This window comes from Mastigoproctus giganteus, chromosome 2 (assembly GCF_048544385.1).
Source record: "Mastigoproctus giganteus isolate SK-2022 chromosome 2, ASM4854438v1, whole genome shotgun sequence".
Lineage (NCBI taxonomy): Eukaryota > Metazoa > Arthropoda > Arachnida > Uropygi > Thelyphonidae > Mastigoproctus > Mastigoproctus giganteus.
In genome coordinates, this window is record NC_143576.1 from 96,585,331 (window position 1) to 96,607,873 (window position 22,543).

General features: G+C 35.4%; 1 protein-coding gene across 1 annotated transcript in view; it reads left to right on the forward strand.

The window, feature by feature from the left end:
- The first annotated feature begins 437 nt into the window (after window positions 1-437).
- Window positions 438-22,543, forward strand: part of muskelin (muskelin 1) — a 577,242-nt gene continuing 555,136 nt past the window's right edge. Inside the window, exon 1 of the mRNA XM_090389985.1 lies at window positions 438-514. Coding sequence (XP_090246111.1) covers window positions 438-514 — 77 coding nt within the window. The remainder of the gene's footprint in view (window positions 515-22,543) is intronic.

The following is a 22,543-nucleotide window of genomic DNA, read 5'->3' on the forward strand; positions in this document are numbered from 1 at the left end:
TCATCAAAGTTGGAGTTGCGAGTAGTTAGTGTTGGAATTAATTAAAATTATGAAGATGAGTTAAAAACCGAATTTATCTTTCGTATTGCTCATTCGGATTGCATCCGTACAGTATCTTTACAGGTTACCTCACCTGCTCTATATCGCATAGTGGTAGTACCATGCGATGCTATTTCTGAAGTAGTTCTTCACTTCTGTATAAGAGCAGATTCATCTAATAAACTACCTGCTCACTGTATTTAAACGAGTATGGTATTTAAAAATTAGAGAATAAAATTTGCAGGTATACTCTGAGATATCGATAAATTGGATCGTTTAGAAATCGGAAGAACGCCCCACTTTATTTCTGCTAGCTTTTTATTTATTTTTTTGGTATTGGATTGTTTTCTCTTTTGTCGTTCGGTGGCTGTTATTTTTACGTGGCTGTTATATCCAAGATGGCCACCGAAAAGTTGCGTAGGTTGAAGTATTCAATTCATAAGTGTTCCAGTTATTCTTCATGTTATGTTCCCGAGTAAGTTGTCTTGTGATTACTACGTCTGTGCTATAAAGAATGTATACGATTAAATTTATTTTAAGATGGAAAACGTATTTATCAGTTTTTCTCTTAAAATTTTTCGAAATGTGCCGTTTCTGAATGTGCGAAGCTATTTCTGAAGTAAATATTTCTAGTGTGGATTAATAAAGTATTAGTTTTCTAAATTTCTTGTATGCTTGATGGATTGGTGTGTGTGTTGGCACAAGAATACCACTGAAAGCCGAAATGTGGCTGACAATTAAAAACCATCAACTTCTCTGAATTAACTGAAATTTCCTTTGTATTTGAAGTGTTTGTTTGTTGCCGAGGCACATTCATATAGGTGAGGATCCATGCTTTCAATTATAAATGATAAAGTGTAAAGCCAGCTAATCGTTGTGATTGTTCATGAAAGATTATTTTATTTGCTACTTCGATAACCTAGAAGAAGTGGTATGGCTAGTTGGAAAGGTACAGTGTAGTCAAGGCCATTTTCAATTAACAGTGTATTTAGGGTTTTAGTAAGATCACACTTTGAGGTCTGCATGCTCCACTCTCCCTTATGATACGTAATGCTGTATATTAAAAATATTTTTGAAAAAATGTACTTTTAACTGTCACTGTACATGTGACACTTGTTGTTGTTGGCCGTTTGCTTACATCTGATGAAGAACTCAATTGTTTGTCTCCACATGCATTGTCGCTTAAGTTCAAGTTTCTTATTTGCAACTTCATTGACTTCTTGAGGTGTGACTAATTGTACATTTGGAAACTGTTATTGGGACTTGTAAGCATGCTGATAGAAAGTCTGTTAACTGCTGACTGAGTGAGCCAAAATGGTTATTTCAACAAACATGTTTTGTGTGTCACCTAGCATATATATATAATAGGCAAGAAATTGTTTTAAATTATGCACTTTGTAATATTTATTTTAATAAGATGCAGTCACAAATGTTTTTTGAATTGAAAACGTTATTTTTAAATAAATTTTAACAAGACCCATGTAAATACTGTTATAGCACAGGACTGGGCACAGTTTTGTGGCCATAGATTATTTGAAATTAATTTTGGTATTTATCATATAGTAGATAAACGTAATACTTTTTTTTTTTTTTTTTTTTTGTAATGACAGATACTTGTAATAATAACATTAACACAGAGATATACCAAATATATGATTTATATAGATGCAAGTAATGTATATTTTTTTTGAGAATTATACTATCAACTTTGCTTATTGTCAAAATATGTTTAAACATGTCCAGGAGACAGGATGTGTTTAAATATACTTTGTTGCTAAAATTTTCTTTTTTAAAATGTTGATGAAGTCATTTGCATTTTTACCTGATTATTTTTGTGATATACAGGAAATTTGCCAGCTGGTACAATGAGGTGATTATCCATTGTATGAAGGTCATATTTAATATTGCATACGTTTGGAAACCTTATTTTAGGAAGGACATAGATTTGTTGGAAAGGTTTCAGAGAATTGTAGTTGAGATTATTTGGGATACAAAATTATATTCTTACTAGAAAACAGTGAAATCAGTTGTGCAAATTGCTGCATCTAGACATTGGATCTCAGCATAGTGATTTCATTCATGTGTTTAAGGCAGCAGTGACTAATCACTGCTGCCTTAAACACATGAGGCAGCAGTGACTAATCATTATTTTTAGGCAAAATAATTTTTTGGTGAAATTGCATATTACTCTTAGCAGTTACTCATCATGCATTAAGAATATTCAGATAAAGGAACCACTAGGTAGCAGTGATCATAATATATTGATGTGGAAGAGAAATTGTTGAAGCTGAACATAAAAAGAAGGCACCTGGGGTGGATGGAATTTATTCAATTATATTAACCCCTTCCTGGAACATTTTTTTCCTGAAAATGTGCCATAACGGATCGACTTTTTTTATTTTACAGATTAAAAGTATGCATCATGCAAATATTCGTTGTATAGTTTTTGTGTTTTTTATAAATTTTTTAGTAAAAAATACATGGGAGTAATTAACCCATTTGGGCTATCCTGAGTTATCTTGTGTATGCCAAAAAGTATGCAAATTATACAGATTTTTTTAATAAATTTGCACTTGAGCTAAAAGAAAGGAACAGAAAAACACTCTTCACTACTCATTATATAAATAAATTTAAAAAATCAAGTGGAACGCACAAGCAGTATCCTCCTGCTACAAGCGATAATCGTGAACTAACTACATTCAGACACATGGCTGCCCCAAGTGGATAGTTGAAGTAAGTGTCGCTTATGGGCGCAGTTCAGGAGGGTGCCGAAATATTTTTCGATATTGTTTTCTAATTGGTTAACACTTTTCAGTATTCAGCATATAGGACGGTAAATTTTATTTTGCTTACTGGCGGCACGCTACCATTCTGACATTCTGTACAATAAGTAAAATGAAAGCAGTCGTCTGCTGCCAGACATAAGAAAATAAATCTCTGGATTTATCTGTCTAATGCAAAATTAGTCAGATAAATGTCGAAGAAAATACGTTTCAGTTGTAAATTTGGAGGTATTATTGTTTGCTTTGGGTATTATTGTGTCCCGAGATATTTTGTGTAGTTCCAAATAACTTTTAAAACTAAAAACGAGATATCTTGGGATAATCCATGAAGAGGTTAAGGGAGGCAGCAAAGGAGGTTAGCAAACCAAAGTCTTAATTATAAGTATATCTTTGAATTCAGGGGAGATCCCTATGGACGAGATTTGTGAATGTATCCCCAATTCACTGAGGGGGATCGAAGAAGGACTTAAGTAATTACAGACCTGTTACTTAACTTCTGTTCCAGCGAAAATAATGTAGTCATTGGCTAAAGAAGTAATGCAGTACTATCTAGACACAAATGCAGTTATACTGCAGTCAAAGCATGGATTTGTTAAGGTGTCATCTTGTCTGAGCAATCTGACTGAATACTATGATGCAGTAACACAGGAACTAGATGCAAAAAATAATTTTGATATCATATATTTGGATTTCAGGAAAGTTTTTGATATTGTTGTACATAAAAGACTGCTCTACAAATTGGAGTACTATGGTAATAAGGCAAGTTACTGCTGAGTGGGAGAAGACGGAGAGTGGTTATTAATGGACATTGTTCTTCATGGACTATTATTATTGGAGTAACTCAGGGTTCAGTGCTGGGCCCATTGTTTTTTATATTTATTAATGATATTGATGAAGTTATATCAGGTTTAATGTCTAAGTTTGTAGAAGATACAAAGGTTGGCTTGGTGGTTAATGACAGTAATCAAAGTATGCATGCTACTGCAACAAGATCATCTATAAAAATTAAGCAGATGGATTTAGAAAGGGCAGTTGAAGTTCAGTATTGACAAATGCAAGGTACTGCATATGGGTAGTAGTAATCTCAAATTAATGTACCAGTTGTGTGGTACTACACTCAGGGTAGTGGAAAAATGAAAAACACCTGTTGGTAATTGTGTAGTCAGAACGAAGTTCTTTGAGTAATGCAGACAGGCTGTCAGGACAGCTCATTGGGTTTTGTCAATGGAACTTGCCTAGAAGGGATAAGGAGGTGATTATCCCATTGTACCTCGGTTGCATTTTGAGTACTGCATACATGTGTGGAGGCCTAATTTTAGGAAGGATGTAGATCTGCTGGAATGGGTCTAGTGAAGAGATTAGCTCAATGTATAATTATTCAGAAAATGTGGGCATCCCAGGCAGTAGAAAAAGAAAAGGGAAAAGTAATTTAAATTGGTAACACAGAAATAAAATAATATTGACAATCGTGGCTGGAAATTAATATACTTTTTTGGTTGGCTACAGAAATGATGAGATCAGCTTACTCAACCATTTGAGTAAGCCATGGTCTCTGTAGCTGGCTGAAATTGAAAATGTTAGTGTAATATTAGTTAGTGAAAAATACACATTGTTGATAAATATGATATTTCTACAGTGTCTAATGTTAAACTAGTCCCTTCAATAGCTCTAAAATTATTACTCATTTGGTTTTAAATCATCTGTTTTGTCCTTAAATTTAATTATATTGCACGGTCACTATACTGCATCCTGCTATTATATTGCTACCATTTTTGTATTACTATTATTTTTAAATTGAGATAACACGGCTGGATTTCCCATTATACACCATGGCTACAGTGCCCAGAGCCTATGAAGGATGGGAAAAATTAAAAGAAAAACATAATATATACTATAATAATGCAAGTAACACGTAAATTATATTTCAAAAAAATAATTCCACAGTGTCTACGCTGCTTATAACATTTCCTGAGAAAGTTCCATTTTCCAGCATCTGGTTGCAGCAGTCTTTCATAACATGCTCAAAGTCCATATTATGAGTAATATTGCTCTCATGCACAGATAAGCGAAAGGTGATAGGTGATCTTCATTGATAGTTCATCACATACAGTTGTTGATTTGCTTAAACTTAGAAAATTACATTTTGCATTTGATCTAATTATCAATAGATAAATCGTCAAAGCAAATATACACATTTGGAAAAATTCTAATAAGTTATTTTATTTGCGATTTTATCAGTTCTGTTACAGACATTTTGTTCTTGTACAGTGCAGAAAATATTACACATATTAACAGTTTTCTTCCATGTCTGATGAATTGATGTTGATTAACTCTGGCTTTACATTGAACTTCATCTTTTGATAGAGATTTGTGTGCAAGAAAACTGAAGATACCATGTAATGTTCTGTATGCGGCATGCATTTTTGTCATATCAGTGGCTAGTGCATCTACACTAAAATAAAGAATTTGAAATGCATCTTTTGTATTTATTTGTCACCATTTCCTTTAGTGTTTCATCAAATGGTTGTAGGCACCTCCGTAGCCAGGTGGGAAGGAGCAGCAGTGCGTAGAACATGCTTTTTGATTAGACCGGGGTTCGAGCCCGTCACCACCAAATACAGAGAATGCGGAAAGGTCAAGGGAATGACACCGCATATTCCTGGAGCAATATGGCCTTAGTTGCTAATGCTCCTAAAAACCAAAAACAACAACATCAAATGGTCTCTTCCTTTTCTGCTTTTGGTCTTTACATTGACAGTAATCAGAAGAATTTGGAACAAAATTTTTGCCATTTTTTTTCAAAGTCATGAAATTTGTCTTCATCTCGGACATCAACCAAATAATCCAGAAGGGCATCACATAATTTCACATTTACAACTCAGTTCTAGGTTCTTGGAATGCTTTACAGGAATACCTCGCATAGTGCAGTTAATTCGTGCCAAAAATATACCACGCTGTGCGAAACCACGCTGATCGAGATATTATTAGTATGTATTTTAATGCAATGCGTTCCGACAATTTGATTATATGGGTCAAGATGCAAAAATATATGGGTGTTTGTTTACTATAAATTGATGTACACGAAGTTCTTGCAAAAAAAGAAACTAAAATGATAAAAATGAAAAATACTAGTAAGTACAGTAGAAATGATTTTTATTGCAGTATGTACATACCAAAAGAATATAAGTGAAGTATGTACATATTTTTATTTTGAAAAATAACTGATCAGTTTGCACAGTTTTTTTCCTTTTTATCTGCATACATCTCTTTATAACATTGAATGTCATTTTGCAGTGCCTGCCTTACTTTCATACCTCGTTCGATGTTTGGATCTAGAAGAACACTCAACGCCATTACATTTCTTCTTTCCACTCATATTTGCGTATAATGGTGTAATGTTTTTAAAAAATAATCTTTAATAAAAATACACAGCGAAAAATATTTGTACAGCTTATGCACAATCAACGACCTCACTGCAAGGAATCTAGAGTGTTTACTAATGTATGAATGCTAGCAGAGTCCGTATATAATGCGAGTTTCGACACAGTCAGAATGGCCTTGAATCCATAACGCATTGGCCTACGTGCTGGCATTATAATACATACATACATATCAAATGTATTGGTGCGTAATGCAGTTAATTTTTTTTAAATTTGTAAACCGTGCTATAGCGAAACCCACTCTGTTGAAACTGCGCTATGCGAGGTATTCCTGTATTTACTTTATCAGTGTTTTTCAAAAGATCTTCTCAAATGACTGTCATTATTGCCATTTCTGAGTTATTCAGCTTTTTTATTATCAAAGCTTTTGCTTCATGAACCACTCTTAGTTTTTGTTCTTTACATCCAGAGATATTTGCCAGTGCTGCACAGATTTTGTTGTAATTTCTTTTCAGTGATCTTGCAGCATCGTAACATGATTACCATCTTGTCTGATAGACTTCAGACCTAGATTATATTGTCATACTCTGTTTAACCATCTTTGTGGTGAGGCTGCAAAGAATGTGTAAAGTGATGGTAAAATGCCAGAACAATTAACGGCAGCTTTCTGTGGATGTGGTCCTTACTAAATTAAAGCTGTGTGCAGCACGTGGAATTCATACTGTCAATTTATTGAATTTCCTGAATCTTGCTTGGACTCCAGAACACATCCTGCTCATATTAGCAGTATTGTCATATGACTGATTTGCTACTTTTGTTTCATGTTCGTCAAGAAAAGATGCTACCATGTCAAAAAGATATTTTGTATTGTGCTTTTAAATGGGAACAAATGTTAAGGAGCACAGCACAGCACTCATATTCCTCTCTGTCTTTTGATACATAAAGAGTAATGATCGACAACTGATCTGTATGACTTACATCAGGAGTGAAATCTATACTGATGCTGTAATATTTGGCTTCTTTAATTTCAGATGTGATCTGCGCCAACACTTTTGACCCTAATAAATTGATGAATTTTTTCATATGTGGTTAAAGAAAGGTAAGAAACATTTTGGTTTCCCGGATTTCTATATTTTTTTATATGTTATTTCAGAAAAGGATCAAACTTGGACAGATCAGTGCACCTGAGGAAGTTGCCATTGTTAGGCTTATTATGTATTTCATTATCACCACAAAAACCCATACCTTTTTCTGCAAGAAATTTAACTGCTGTAACTACTCTTCTTAAAACTTCAGTCAAGTATTTACTTGTTTTTTCATTCACCATTTGCAATTGTGTTAATTTGGGCAGACATTTGGAACTGTAGCATAGTAGTTATGAAAGTGAAATGTTCTTTTGATTTCTCATGCACCACAGTGATTCTTGCATGTGCATTTTTCCAGTCATCAAATCCGGTTTTAAATTTATGAGATGACTCATTAAGCCTGCCTCTAAATAATATACACACATACCAGTACACTTTTTGCTGAAAATATGAGCCAGTCTCTTTTAATATCCTTGCCATTACTCATTTTTCTATAAAAAAATTCTTTTTGTGCATATCTTACATTTTTGCAAAAATGTTTAGACTTTAATTTCAAATTGTATTCCAGCTTTTCAGATGGCACATTTTGTGCAGAGTAATGAATGAGATCTGCATTTTTATTTTCTATTTAGCAGCATCGTTCCTAATAGTGAAACACTAACAGATGTTTTTTGGTTACTTCACAGACCCTGATTCATCCTGATTTGCATTTATATTAAATATCCACACCATGGAATCTATGTGCATTGATTATAATTATATATTAATGTGATTTTTGCTGTTCCTTCATCGGTAGAGTTAGGCCTATGAATGCCATCACAAAATCTTCTGATTGACAAATAGTACTGCTGGAGGAACATTTATATATTTCAACAATGAACTTTTAATTTTATTTAAAGCCTTTTCTTTTTCTTCTTTATTTTTCCTTTTGACATAATGTGATTCATCTTTTTTGCTTATAGCCATCAGATATTTTAGGTTAGGTCAAGTTCAGTCAACACAGTAAATTATAGGATCTAAATGTGAAAATGTAGATCATCAGTCTTAATTTAAAATGCACACTATTCTTTTAAAATGTGATACACTTGTTCAATCTTTACTACCACTCTTTGTATACATACACAACAGTTTTGAACTGGAGAATGCACACTTCACTTTCTTCACTGTTTAGTGACTAATGAAAAATGAGCTGAGACAACATGTGCGATTGACTCTAGGTGTTTCAATTCAATATCCCCATGTATATTTATTATCCCATTGTATAAGGCAATGGTCAGGCAACACACCTTGAGTACTATATACAGGTCTGGAGGCCTCATAATAGGAAGGATGTAAAGCTGCTTGAATGAGTACAGAGAAGGGCAACAAGATTGGTGAATGGAACAAAGGGTTGCTCTTACAAAGAAAGACTTAAATTCTGAAAATTGCAGTGTCTGGAGACTAGGCACCTGCGAGGTGATCTGATTGAGGCGTATAAGACCTTGAATGATTTGAGCAAGCTCAATGTCGATGGGATTCTTCCTCTTGCTCAGATTAGTTGCCTGAGGGGACATAAATTCATAATGAGGAAAGACAGTTTGTAGAATAGATGTGCAGAAATTTGCCTTTATCCAGGAGATGGTTGATTGCTGGAACAAACTCCCATCTGTCGTAGAAGTTGACAGCTTAAATAAATCCAAGGCAGAACTTGACAAACATTTGGAATTAATGGATGGGTGAAATGGGAAGGTTTTTTTTTTTTTTTTTTGGTGATGCTATATAAGCTTGCTTTCTTGCATCATATGCCTCTGCTAATATGCATACGCTATCTAGCGGCCATTGTAGAAACTAGAAGTATAAAGTAATGGTCTCTTCGTCAGTTGAGGTTGTTTATCCTTTATAATAGTCAAAACTTGCATCACACGTTAATTGATGTGATTTGCAGTCAAAGTGTTGAAACATTTTATCCCCCCCCCTTTTAGCACATTTCAGAATAAAAGTGCCTAGGGCCTACGAACACCAAAATCTGGCTGTGTGTGTGTATACACACACACACGCTTACTGCCCATAATGTAAATAGTGCGATAAATATTGAAGTAAAATTGGAAGTTTTAAAGTTTTGACAAAAATGGTTTCTGACAAGGATCCAGACATTGAAAGAAGCTGATCATTCAAAAGAAAATTGGACAATCTAATGAGTGGTTAAAAATTTTTATTTTAGGGGGGAACAAAAAGCAATTTAGGCAACCGACCTTATATCCATTCTTTAAAAAATACAATTCCCCCTATCTTCCTCCCATTGAAAAATCAGCCATCAAAAACAAATAAATTGCTAATGTATGTTTTACACTAAGTCCATAATGTAATCAATATATTATAGATATTACATTATGGTCTTACATTATGTGTATTATAATAAATAATGCATACATTTTTAAAAAATTTAAATATTCTAGTTGTATGTAACCTTTAGGTCTGATTAATACATATGGTAGTGCCATACTGCATGTTGATTATCACAGAAACAGAGAACCCTGTTATTGTCGTTTTTTCCTTTCAATCTGGATTGTTGACCCCAAAAAAAGTCACCCAGATTGTAGCTATGCAACCATAAGCATATTGTCTTGTATATATTACTGTAAAAAAGTCAAATCCTGGAAATTCTAGAATTTACCAATTTGTATTGACAAAATTCGGATCTTCACCAAAGCAGTTTAGTGAATGTCTGAAATAACAACATATTTCACTTATTTTCCACTATTACCACTCTGATAGACAAATTAGATCCTAGTATTTAACAGTTTGTGTTGGTAAAAGTCGGCTTGATAATTGCATTTGCGAATTCTTTTCCATTATGACTGAAGTACTGTACATTACATGCTCTGATACATTGAATATGTTATCTAAACCAGTGTTTCTCAGCTGAAAACCAGTGGCAAACTGGTAAAGGTTATAAACATTCCACATTGGACTGGTAAAATTTAGCTAACTACATTCAGAATTTAAAATTATAAAATAAAAGAGAAGATTTAAGAATTTTTAATGTAAGTGTTAATAAAATTGACAGAATTTGTCAATCAGTAACCTGCTGACAGGTCATCTGACTTGGAGGATGAAAATGGTGGTTAATTTATTGTTTTGTAAGGATTTTTATTTCTCTTATTTTGAAAGAATTATCTTTTTTTTAATTTCTTTTGAAAAAGTTTTTTATTTATTTGCATTTGGTTGGGGAAGGTAAGAAAGGGATGAGTAAAACTACAAATACATATTCAAAAATTTGTCAAGGGCCAGGTGGGAAGGTTTGGGGGCTTGTGAATGCTGTGGTTAGATGGCAAGAAACAGGAAAATGGTGAAGGGCCGTAGGGCCTTTCTTCATTCTGCTTTAAAGTACAGGACTTCAGAGTTATAGAGCTTTTTTTAAACTTCCCACAGGTTGGAAAGGACCAGACCGGCCACTGATCTAAACAACCTTGTGGAGATAGTAAACTTTTCCCTTATGCCCTTGTTTAAAATCAGAAAAGTGAACAAAGCAGGAAATTATCTTTGCTTTCCTTTTCTCACCGTGTCATTATCTCTTTTCTGATTTTTAAACAAGGATGTAATGAGCGATATTCATTGTATTTGGAATATAGTTAATTTGTTGCCGACCGGGCTAGCCAGGTGGGTAAAGTGCCTGCCTGGCAACCCAAAGGTCGCGGGTTCGAATCCCGCCTCGGGCTTGGATCAGAGTACTGCAAAAACCTTGGGAGATCCAACAACTACCAAAAAAAAAAAAAAAAAAGTTAATTTGTTACCAGACAACCTTGCATTTGTGCAACCATAAGCATATTGTATGGGGATAGTTCCATGTTTAAAAATCAGAAAAGTGAATGAAGCAGAAAATTATCACTGCTTCTCTTTACATAATACAATCATCTGTTTTTGAATTTTTAAATGAGGGTGGGATTTTCAGTATATATTGAGAATATAGTGAATGTGTTACCCAAACAACATTTTGTGGATGGCAGATACTCCTCACAAAGTTGTGTGGGTATACATCCCCTGTGCTTTTGTTTAAATATTGGAAAAGAGATGATCAAGCAGTGTGAATATCTTTTTATGGTTTGTTTCTATGATTTCTGTGCTTCTGTTTCTTTTTAATTTATAAAGAAAACTTTTCTTAAAAAAAAAATAAAGTCAAAAAATGGGTTAAGTAATCAAGTTATGCTTTTATGGAACCTAACCCTGACTCTTATATGAAAATGTGCATTCTATATTGCACATTTTTGCTCCGCACCATTTTTTCAGAACATATCTTGCTTGTTATAGCAGGATCAGCTGTATCTGGTTTCATAGATAACCAATCCATTTTTAATGTGGATATGAATTTGCATTAATGGAATACCTATAAATATTTTATTCACTGTGCATCTAATAAGTTTTATGTTATTGTTGTTTCAAAAGTTGCTGCTGGCATCACATATGCACTCTAAACACTATTCCTTGTAGTTCTCTGTACAAGTATTATTTTTACCAGTAAAATATCTGTTTATTGATAATATGAATAAACAATGCAATTTCCATTCACTGCGAATATGAATCTGAGCGTAATTTATGCCTATACAAATTAGACATTTGTTTAGAGGCTGCAGTTTAGTAAGGCTCACTACAATTTCTACCTAAGGTCTGTTGCATCAGTTAAATTATCTTTTTAAAATAAAAAAAGTCTTTTTTGATAAAAATTTTATATATAATTATTTGAAACTTTCTTCCTGGACTTCTGTAGGGACCAGTATGCGGATTTTTTGTCTAGAGTTTGCAAATTTATAAATGTGTCCCTGCTAATGACAACCTAGAAACCAAATACAAGAATAAGTACGTTAGAAAAGGTATATAACAAGAAAAGTTTAAGAAATACATGTAATGTTAGTTCAACAACAATCTCTGATAATAAGTAAGTCTTAGAAATATGACAATGAAGTTTGCATCTGCCTCCAATGCTAAAAAGACATTGGATAAAAGAAATATGCTACCAAAACCATTGATGGAAAATTTGGATATGGTTTTATATAAATAGTTTAACATTTTCAGATATATATACTTAGATCCAGGGCAAATTTTGTGAAATATAAACTTTTGGAATGCTAAGGAAGTCCTCCTAGGAAAAAGTGTAGTCTGGGGGTTGCAGTGATGAGCTGTGAATATTTTAACAATGGGCCCAGTTTTGCCAACTTTTTATATTCTTTTTTTTTTTTTAACAACTAGGGAAATATAATGGGTAAATTTTTTTCCTGGTAAAATTTTAATACTGCAAATAAAAAATTGCATGAAATATTTCCTATCACAAATAACATAAAAACTATCATGAATAATATAAAAAAACTATCACATAACATTCTAGAATTATAAAAAAAAACTATTCTAGAAAAGGTAAACAAAAATCACAGATCACACGAAAAAAATTATTACACAAATATTCAAGAAAAAATTATTCTGAAAATTGCCATATAGACTTTTACTTCCTTATTAATATTTCTTGTCAACCTTCTGCTTTGCAATAGCTGAGTGATGATTACGGAGGAAAGATTTGATGTAACGATCTGGATCAAGAAGCAGTGGTTTTCTATTTAGATTTATGGTCATCATATCTACAACATGTTTAATTGTCAAAGATGTTATTTTTATTGTTATGATATTATTCATTACACTGAAAGCTCGCTCAGCTTCAGCACTGCTAATTGCGATGGTTTCAAGGATATTTCTGGCGTTTTTAATTTGAAAAGGGAATTTCACTCGATTTTAAAGATAAACTGCCTTCAACAAAATTTCTAAAATCATTAATTTTTATTTCATATTTTATTAGAAAACTTAAATTTCTTATTTGTTTTTTACTCTCTTGCCATAGAAACGAAAGTTATTCCATGTTTCCGGGTTGCATAAGTTTAAAATTTCTTTCAATTCCTCATTGTCAATGATATTATTTTCTTTATTTAATTTAAAATTACTCTGTTGCATTAATAACCGATCCTTTAAGGATAAAACAATGCAGTTTAATAACTTGTAATGAGGTAATTTTTTAAATGTGTTCTTACTTTCAATTTTGATTCCTTCAAATTCTTTCAACTTCAACATGCTCTCAATTTTGCCTTCATAAATTCCTTCAGAATTTTTTAAATTAGCAATAGCATTGATAGTTTGAATAATTAATTTATCTGATTTTACTATAGCGATGCTGCAACTTTGTAAAGCTTCTGAACTCCTGCAGGATGTTGATCATTAGTGCTAAATTGTTAAGAAATTCCAAATTTAAAAGTCGGTTTAATAATCTCGAATATTTAATTTTTGATTCAAAATGTTTGCACAAAGTGGGATAATTCCTTTTAACTGCAATTGCCGTCTGCAAGCTACTTATCGTAGCCTGAACACACGACTGATCTTTATAACTTGTGCATCAATTTCTTTATCAATTATCTTTCAATCATGCTGATTTTTTGAAGATTGGTGGTATAATGCATTCAGTTTTTTTTTTTTTTTTAATTATTGCCTGTATGCCATTATATTTTGGAACGTTTTCTTCACAGTAAAGGCCTGCAGTTTCAAAATCTGCTAACATTTCATCTTCAGAAAGTTTATTTAATATCTTAGTTGCCCTCATCCGTCCCTCCTGAGGTTACTAGTCACTAGTTCTCTGAATACTCTCCAAAGTGTCAGAATCATTCAAATATTTAGCTACTGTGACATATAAACATAGACAGGAGAAACTTACTGAAAGGCATGGATCACCCACTTCTCCGAAAAACAGATGACTGCTTGCCCTTAGTAAAGGGAAACCACAACACAGGTTGACCAGACTATTATCTGTGTCTTGAATATGCCTGACTTCTTGGTATGTGGGATAGATGGCTGCATAGGTTTTACAGGCACCACTAACATTGCGGAACAGTAATCACTTTAATCTTAATTCATGCTTTCTAATTACCTAAAGGCCAGAGGTGGGAACAACAATGCGTACAAAGTTCTCTCGTAATCCAGTCGTTATATGGAAATATCCTTTGTTCTACAGAAACTTATATGATGGGAGCCTTGTCGATCAATTCGGCCCTGGAAAGATTGTGCAAGGCTCAAGGGGTAGAATTTTTTTCAGCCTGGACTGTACTTGTTAACAGGAGAGATTGCTTCTACAGGGATGGGATACACTTAAATAGAAAGGGTGCAAGAATATTTGCTGATGCTATCGAGGCAGTGTTAGGTGGGTCGGAAAACTGCTAGCTTGGGGGGAGACAAAGACCAATAGATTGACAGTAGCCACTGGCAGAGGTGAAAGAGATTCTTGCACTGCTTCTATTAGAATGAGCAGAAGCCTGAAAACCAAGATGCATGGTATTTCAGAGACTGCTGGGAGCCATTGCGGTACAAGTAAACACATGGGTTGTGTTAGGGTAGCTAAGAATAGAAACAGGTGCAGGTATACTTGCGTGTACACCAATGCTAGGAGTTTAGTAAATAAATATGATGAATTTGAGGTATTGCTCAAAACATCGAAGGCGGATATTGTTGGGATATCAGAGACGTGGTGTCACACAGATATAAGGGATGCGGAACTGCAATTTGGGGAGTACAACGTCTACAGAAAGGATAGGAAGGGGGGAGGTGTTATGCTATTAGTTAAGAAACACATAAAAACCAAGGAAGTGAAGCCAGTCGACATCGCTGGACAGTGCAGTGTGGAGTCAGTTTGGTGTGACATAAACATTGGGAGATCAAAATTGAGAGTAGGAGTGTGCTATAGGCCTAATGGCTCTGATGAGTATAATAAGGAACTATACAGGGAAATAGAGTGGGCCAGTAAATCAGAGTGTCTTATAATGGGAGATTTTAATTTCCCAGATATTGACTGGAATTTGGGAGCTGGTCACTCACACACTAGCAGGGCTTTTGTGGATTTATTGGATGATTGTTTTCTACATCAGCATGTTCGGGAGGCAACTAGAGGGAGTAATACTCTTGATTTGATTATCAGCAGTGATTCTTCATGCATTAAGAATCTGCAGATAAATGAACCACTAGGTGGCAGTGATTACAGTGTGCTGAAGTGGGATTTACTCAAAGAGGTAACTACCATTAGGGGTAAAGGGAAGGGTTATTGCTTCAGTAAAGGCGACTACGATGGACTGAGACAGTATTTAGATTCCATACAGTGGGACCAACTGATGATGTTACCAACAGCAAATTCAAAATGGGAAGCATTCAAAGAACTTATCTTGGAAGCTACTAGGCTTTACATACCAACTAAGAAATATTGTTCAAGGTTTAGGCCAAAACGGATGTCAAATGAACTAATGAGGCATATGGCAGAGAAGAAAAATGCATGGGATACTTACAAATTAACACATGACACAGAAGCCTATGATAGATACAAGTTGATATGCAACCAAGTTACAAAGGAGGTTAGGCAGGTGAAGGCAGATTACGAGAAATCGTTGGCAAGGGATGCAAAGAAAAACAGCAAAGAGTTCTTTACTTATGTAAACTCTAGAAGGAAAGGGATGAATCAGATTGGTCCACTTGATATTGGTGGGTCAAGTGTTGATGATCCTGCTCAGGTAGCTAACAAACTAAATGAATATTTTGCATCGACATTCACACATGAGGAGTTATTCAGCGAGGGGAATGCCAGAGGTGTATTCAACTCTAGCAGTAAGTTACAGAATCTTGAAATAACTGGGAGTAAAGTGGAGGAGAAACTGTTGAAGATAAACACAAGAAAGGCACCCGGGGTGGATGGGATCTATCCAGTTATATTAAAGGAGGCAGCAAAGGAAGTAAGCAAACCCTTAGCCATAATTATGAGAGCTTCCTTGGACTCAGGGGAGGTACCCATAGACTGGAAATGTGCAAATGTGACCCCAATTCACAAAGGAGGATCAAAGGCTGACACAAGTAATTATAGACCTGTGAGCTTAACTTCTGTTCCAGGAAAATTAATGGAGGCACTGGTTAAAGAAGCACTGCAGGATCATTTAGACAAGACTTCAGTTATAGCTCAGACACAGCATGGTTTTGTTAAGGGGAAGTCTTGCCTGACCAACTTGATTGGATACTATGATGCAGTCACAAAAGAACTGGATGCAGGGAATAACTTTGATATTATATACTTGGATCTTAGAAAGGCTTTTGATACTGTTGCACATGGAAGACTGCTACACAAATTGGAGCAGTGTGACATTGGAGGAAAATTGCTGCTATGGATAAAGGGGTGGTTGAGGGGGAGAAGACAGAGAGTGGTAATCAATGGACACTGCTCATCGTGGACTGATGTTATTAGTGGAGTCCCTCAGGGCTGGTCCATTATTGTTTTCTGTATTTATAAATGATATTGATGATGGTATATCGGGATTAATGTCCAAGTTTGCAGACGATACAAAGGTTGGCAGGGTTGTCAAGGACACTACTGACACTATGCTGCTGCAACAGGATCTGGAAAGGTTGAGCAGATGGGCTGAGAGGTGGCAAATGAAGTTTAACATTGACAAATGTAAAGTACTACACATGGGAAACAGCAACCCCAGAGCAACGTATCAACTCTGTGGTACAACACTGACACTGGTAGAGAATGAAAGGGACTTGGGGGTGGTTGTGCAGGCAGATATGAAGTTCTCTGAGCAGTGCAGACGGGCTGCAAGAGTAGCTCATGGAGTATTGTCAATGATATACAGGAATATTTCCAGCAGGGATAAGGAGGTGATTATTCCATTGTATAAGGCGATGGTCAGGCCACACCTAGAGTACTGTATACAGTTCTGGAGGCCTCATTTCAAGAAGGATGTAGAGATGCTGGAACGAGTACAGAGAAGGGCAACAAGATTAGTGAATGGAACAAAGGGGTGCTCTTACGAAGAAAGGCTTAAGTTTTGCAAATTACAGTGTCTGGAGACTAGGCACCAGCGAGGTGATCTGATAGAGGTGTATAAAGCCTTGAATGGTTTAAGCATGCTCAATGCTGATGGGATTCTTCCTCTAGCTCAGAATAATCACCTGAGAGGGCATAAATTCAAATTGAGGAAAGACAGATGTAGGATAGACGTGCGGAAATTTGCCTTTAGCCAGCGGGTGGTTGGTTGGTGGAACAGACTTCCATCTCTTGTGGTGGAGGTTGATAGCCTAAATAAGTTTAAGGCTCAGCTGGACAGGTATTTGGAACGAATAGAGGGGTGAAGTGGAAGTGGGTTTTTTTTTTTTTTTTTTTTTGGCTGATGCTGCATAAGCTTGCTTTCTTGCATCAAATGCCTCTACTAATGCTAAAATGCTAATGCTAATGCTAACTATTTTAAATGCAGTTGCTAAGAAGAATTCAAAAAAATTTGCTATAAAGATGTTAATTAAACAGAGGTCTAACTGTAATTAAATCAAAAAAGAAACAACTTTAAAATGCACTCTTAAAATACTGTGCCTGGGGTCCCACTTGGGTCATCTTAGTGTTCTGGCTCTAGATACTCAATAATTGAATTCAGGATATAATTTGTAAAATAAATGATCTTTTCAACAATGGGTTTGCAAATTTTCAAAAAAAAATAACGTGGGCTCTTGCAAGCCCACTATAGATCACCACTTGGGGGTTTATTCCCTGGAAATATTTTTAGAAAATCATGGTTCCAAATGCACTACAAAAAAATGATTGAATTTAGTACAAAGTAATAAACAGTTAGTCTTGAATTTTTTTCCTAAGATCTCAAGAAAAAAATTTGTTCATCATTTTGGCTGCATGTTACTTTTGCTGCTTGTCCTACACTCCCACTTCTTTGTTGTAGTGTGTTTAATAAAGTCACCTTTTCTTTTATTTGATATTTCAATAATATTCTTACACAATATACAGTACCCGTTCTCATTCCCCATTGATGGTTTTAAATAATGGTGTCCTAAGCACTAATTTGACATTTCAAATTACAAGAGTAATTAATAAAGTAATTTAGTAGGTATTATTTATTTATTACTCAACAAATTTTATAAAAATTTCCAGAGTAAAAGCATATTTCTTATTGCTATTTCTTTTTTTATTGATTATGCCCATGATGGCTCTGAATAAGCAATGTTTTTACGTATTTGCTTGCATTAAAAAGTCTTAGTGAGGCCTTACTATTGTTAAAAAGAGTAATGCTGACAGTAAATATCAATATGATTTTTTATTTTTCTTTTTAATTTGGGCAGTTCTGTTACTGCACAAAAAGAAAGCCCTGCTTAGATCTGTAGTTTTTGTGTGTAGGGTCTGAGCGTATGTTTGTTTTCAATGTAGCTTCAAACATTATGTTCCTCTAACATATGAATTGTCTTCAAGTTTTGCAAATGCATCTTCCATGCCTGGAAGATGCATTTGCAAAACCGTAAGCCAAGCAGTCAAGTGCACGAGTGCAGTGGCACATGCTCTTTGAGTGGACTGGGGTAACCCACGACTTCTAAAAACTCCAGCTGGCTTCTGTTCTCTATTCACACAAATCCGGCTGGTTGAGATGCTGAAGCTTGTGCAGTTACTAATGACCTCACACAGATTTTTCATTTACCTACCAGAATACCAGACAGTCCTAACCACACAGCCAACATGCTTGACCTTTTTCTCACAAGCAACCCTTCTAAGTACACGGATGAAGTGAGTGGTCCTTTTAGACACCTCAGATCACAACTTGGTGATTGTCTCTTCTCCAGTGGAGCCTTTATCTCATGGCTATTCCCAACCCAACCTCGTGTTGTTTACCATTACAAGAATGCAAAATGGGATGAGCTGCAAGATTTCTTTTCTGTAGTTGGATTACTGTTTCAAAACTTCTGGTGTCAATGTTTACTCAGATCGTGTCAGTGAAATTATTCTTGCAGGAATGGAATCCTTTATCCCACACTCCACTTTAAAATCTCGTCCTTTATCTAAACCTTGGTTTTCCAATAAATGTGCTAAGGCTGTTCAAGAGAAGACTGCTGCATATCGTAATTGGCTTATTTCTAATTCTTCAGTTTCATTTTCTGCCCACACCAAAGCTCGCAACAATTGTAAAGCAGTTATTAATCAGTCCAAACTAGATTTTGAACAGGTTAAGAGTAGAAAACTTGCTTCTTGCCCTAATTGTAGCCGAGCATTCTGGTCTCTTGCCAAAGTTATAGGCTGTAACTTTTGCAGCTAATAGCTTTGGCATTTCGGCCAATAGCCATCTCTGCTCCCACCTCTGTCAAAACTGGATGGTTCTATTGTCACTTCAGCCAAGGATAAAGCTGACATGCAAGCATCCCATTTTTCATCAAACATCAGAGCCAACTCATGTATTAATGATCTTGGTAAAACACTTCCCACCATTCCCAACACACTCCATTCAATGCCTACTGTGGTCTTCTGTCAAGAGAATGTCAAAAGAATTTATTAATGAATCTTGATGCTAAGAAAGGTCCAGGTCCTAATGGTATTTCTCCACTTGTTCTTAAAACCTGTCCTCCTGAACTTACTCCTGTTCTTTGCTGCCTTTTTTCATTTTCTTATTCCAAAGGTGTTTTTCCTTCTGCTTGAAAATTTGCTCATATCCAGCCAGTTCTTAAAAAGGGTGACAAATCCCTCTCATCCAATTATTGTCCCATTGCAATTACTTCTACTCTTTTTAAAATAATGGAGAAATCAATTAACCGCCAACTCTTAAACTACCTAGAAACCTTCCGTCTCATCAATGATTGCCGGTATGATCCACTGGTTGTGTCGATCCACTGGTGATATTCTGGCTTATGTTATCCATTCATGGACAAATTCAGTGGAAAAATTTGGTGAAACACAAGCAGTTGCTCTTGACATCTCAAAGGCTTTCAATTGTGTTTGGCATAAAGGTCTTCTAAACAAGCTTCCATCTTATGGTTTTCCAACTGTTTTTTGTAATTGGCTATCCAGTTTTCTTTCTGGCCGCTCACTAATGGTGATGGTAGATGGCTCTCTGTCTTCTAACTTCTCCACTAATCCGGCATCCCCCAAGGTTCACTTCTTTCCCCCACTCTTTTCCTCTTGTATATTAATGACCTTCCATTGACCGGAAATTCTATCCATAGTTTTGTCGATGATAGCACATTGCATTCCACTTTCCTGTTTGAGAAATCTTTCCCTGCTCAATCAGCTTCAACTTCTTGAATATCAGCTACCAATTCCTTAAATGCAGATCTCCAGGTAATTCTCCAGTGGGGCAAAGACAACTTAGTTGATTTCAATCCTTCTAAAACTCAGTCTTGTGTTATATCTCACAAAAAGGATTCTTCTGCTCCTATGCTTATCTTTTATGACACTCCGATTTCCAGGCAAGATGATTTATCTCTTTTGGGGATTACCGTGACTTCTAATCTCTCTTTGGCACAAGCACATTACAAATATTGCTTCCTCTGCATCTAAAAAAACTTTCTTTTCTCTTTTGCTCTCGTTTTTACTTTTCTTCCAAACAGCTGTTCGCTCTGTACAAATTGCAAATCCTCGCTACCATGGAATATTGTTCCCACATCTGGGGTGGTGGTGCCGCAATATTCCATTCAGAAGAGAGCAGTTAGGTTAATTAATGACTCATCTCTAACAGAGTCTCTCCACTCTCTGTCTCATAGATGTACTGTTTCTGCTGCATGCCTTTTCTACAGATACTTCCATGGGCATTGAAGCCAATTCTTCTGAATTGGCTTCTACAATTCCCTCTCTCTCTTTCAAAAGAGTCCGAACATGTGATGCCACCAGCCAACATCCATTTACTGTCCAACTTCGAACTCACAGAACCAAGTTTTCATCTTCCTCGTTTATTCATTCAACTGCCATTTTCTGGAACAACCTTCCTTCGTACATTTTTCCTGAAAATTACAGTCTACAGAAGTTCTAGTCTAATGTCAACAAATATCTTTCGTCTTCTCAACCTCCAACCCCAGCACGGTATTAAGTACTATAGGTTCTAATACCTCTCATGTGTGGGGTTTTCATAAAAAAAAAAAAAAACAAACAAAAAAATGATTAACATATGTATTGATTGATTTATTGTAAACTACACTGACCTGCTTGTCCTGCCAGAGTATAAACAACAACATATTTTTACAACTAATGGAGACAATTCTTAATATATTTCAAAACTGGAGATCAACTGTTGGCCCCAGTTGGCTGAAACAGGAATTTCTGTGGAACTTAGATTGAGACTGAAAAAGTACACTGTATCTATTGTATAGTCATTCAAAATTTGTTTCTTATTTTGAGATTACTGTAGACCGGCAGTAGTAATAGTATTAGAAGTAGCCTTAGCATTAGTAGAGGCATATGATGCAAGAAAGTAAGCTTATACGCATCAGCCAAAAAAAAAAAAAAAAAAAAAAACTCCCTTTCCCATTTCACTGATCCATTCATTCTAAATGTTTGTTTAGTTCTGCCTTGAATTTATTTAAGCTATCAACTTCCACAACAACAGATGCAAGTTTGTTCTTGCAATCAACTACCCTCTGGCTATAGGCAAATTTCCACATCTATTCTACAACTGTCTTTCCTCAGTTTGAATCTATGCGTCCTCAGGTTTGTAATCTGAGCACGAGGAAGAATCCCATCATCATTGAGCCTGCTCAATCCATTCAAGGCCTTATACACCTCAATCAGATCGCCTTGCAGGTGCCTAGTGTCCAGAAGCTGCAATTTACAGAACTTAAGCCTTTCTTCATAAGAGCACCTGTACTTGTTACTTCTCTGTACTCGTTCTAGCAACTCTACATCCTTCCTAAAATGAGGCTTCCCGACCTGCACGCAATACTCAAGGTGTGGCCTAACCATTGGCTTATACAAGGGGATAATCACCTCCATATCCCTGCTCGCAAAATTCCTGTATATCATTTACAAGACCCCATGACCTACTCTGGCAACCTGTATGCTCTGTTAGAAAACTTCATATCTGATTGCACAATTACCCCCCAGGTCTCTTTAATTCTCCACTACCCTGAGTGTAACAGCATACATTTGGTACATTTTTCTGGTGTTACTGCTACCCATATGCAGTATTTTGCATTTGTCAATGTTAAACTTCAGTTGCTACTTCACATCCCATCTGCCAAACTTTTGTAGATCTTATTGCAGCAGCATACTGTCATTACTGTTATTAACAACCCTGCCAACCTTTGTATCATCTGCAAATTTTGACCTTAAGCTTGATATACCTTCATGAATATCATTGATAAATATACAAAACAACAATAGGCCCAACACCGAACCCTGAGATACACCGCTAATAACATTAGTCCACATAGAGCAGTATCCATTGATTACCACTCTGTCTTC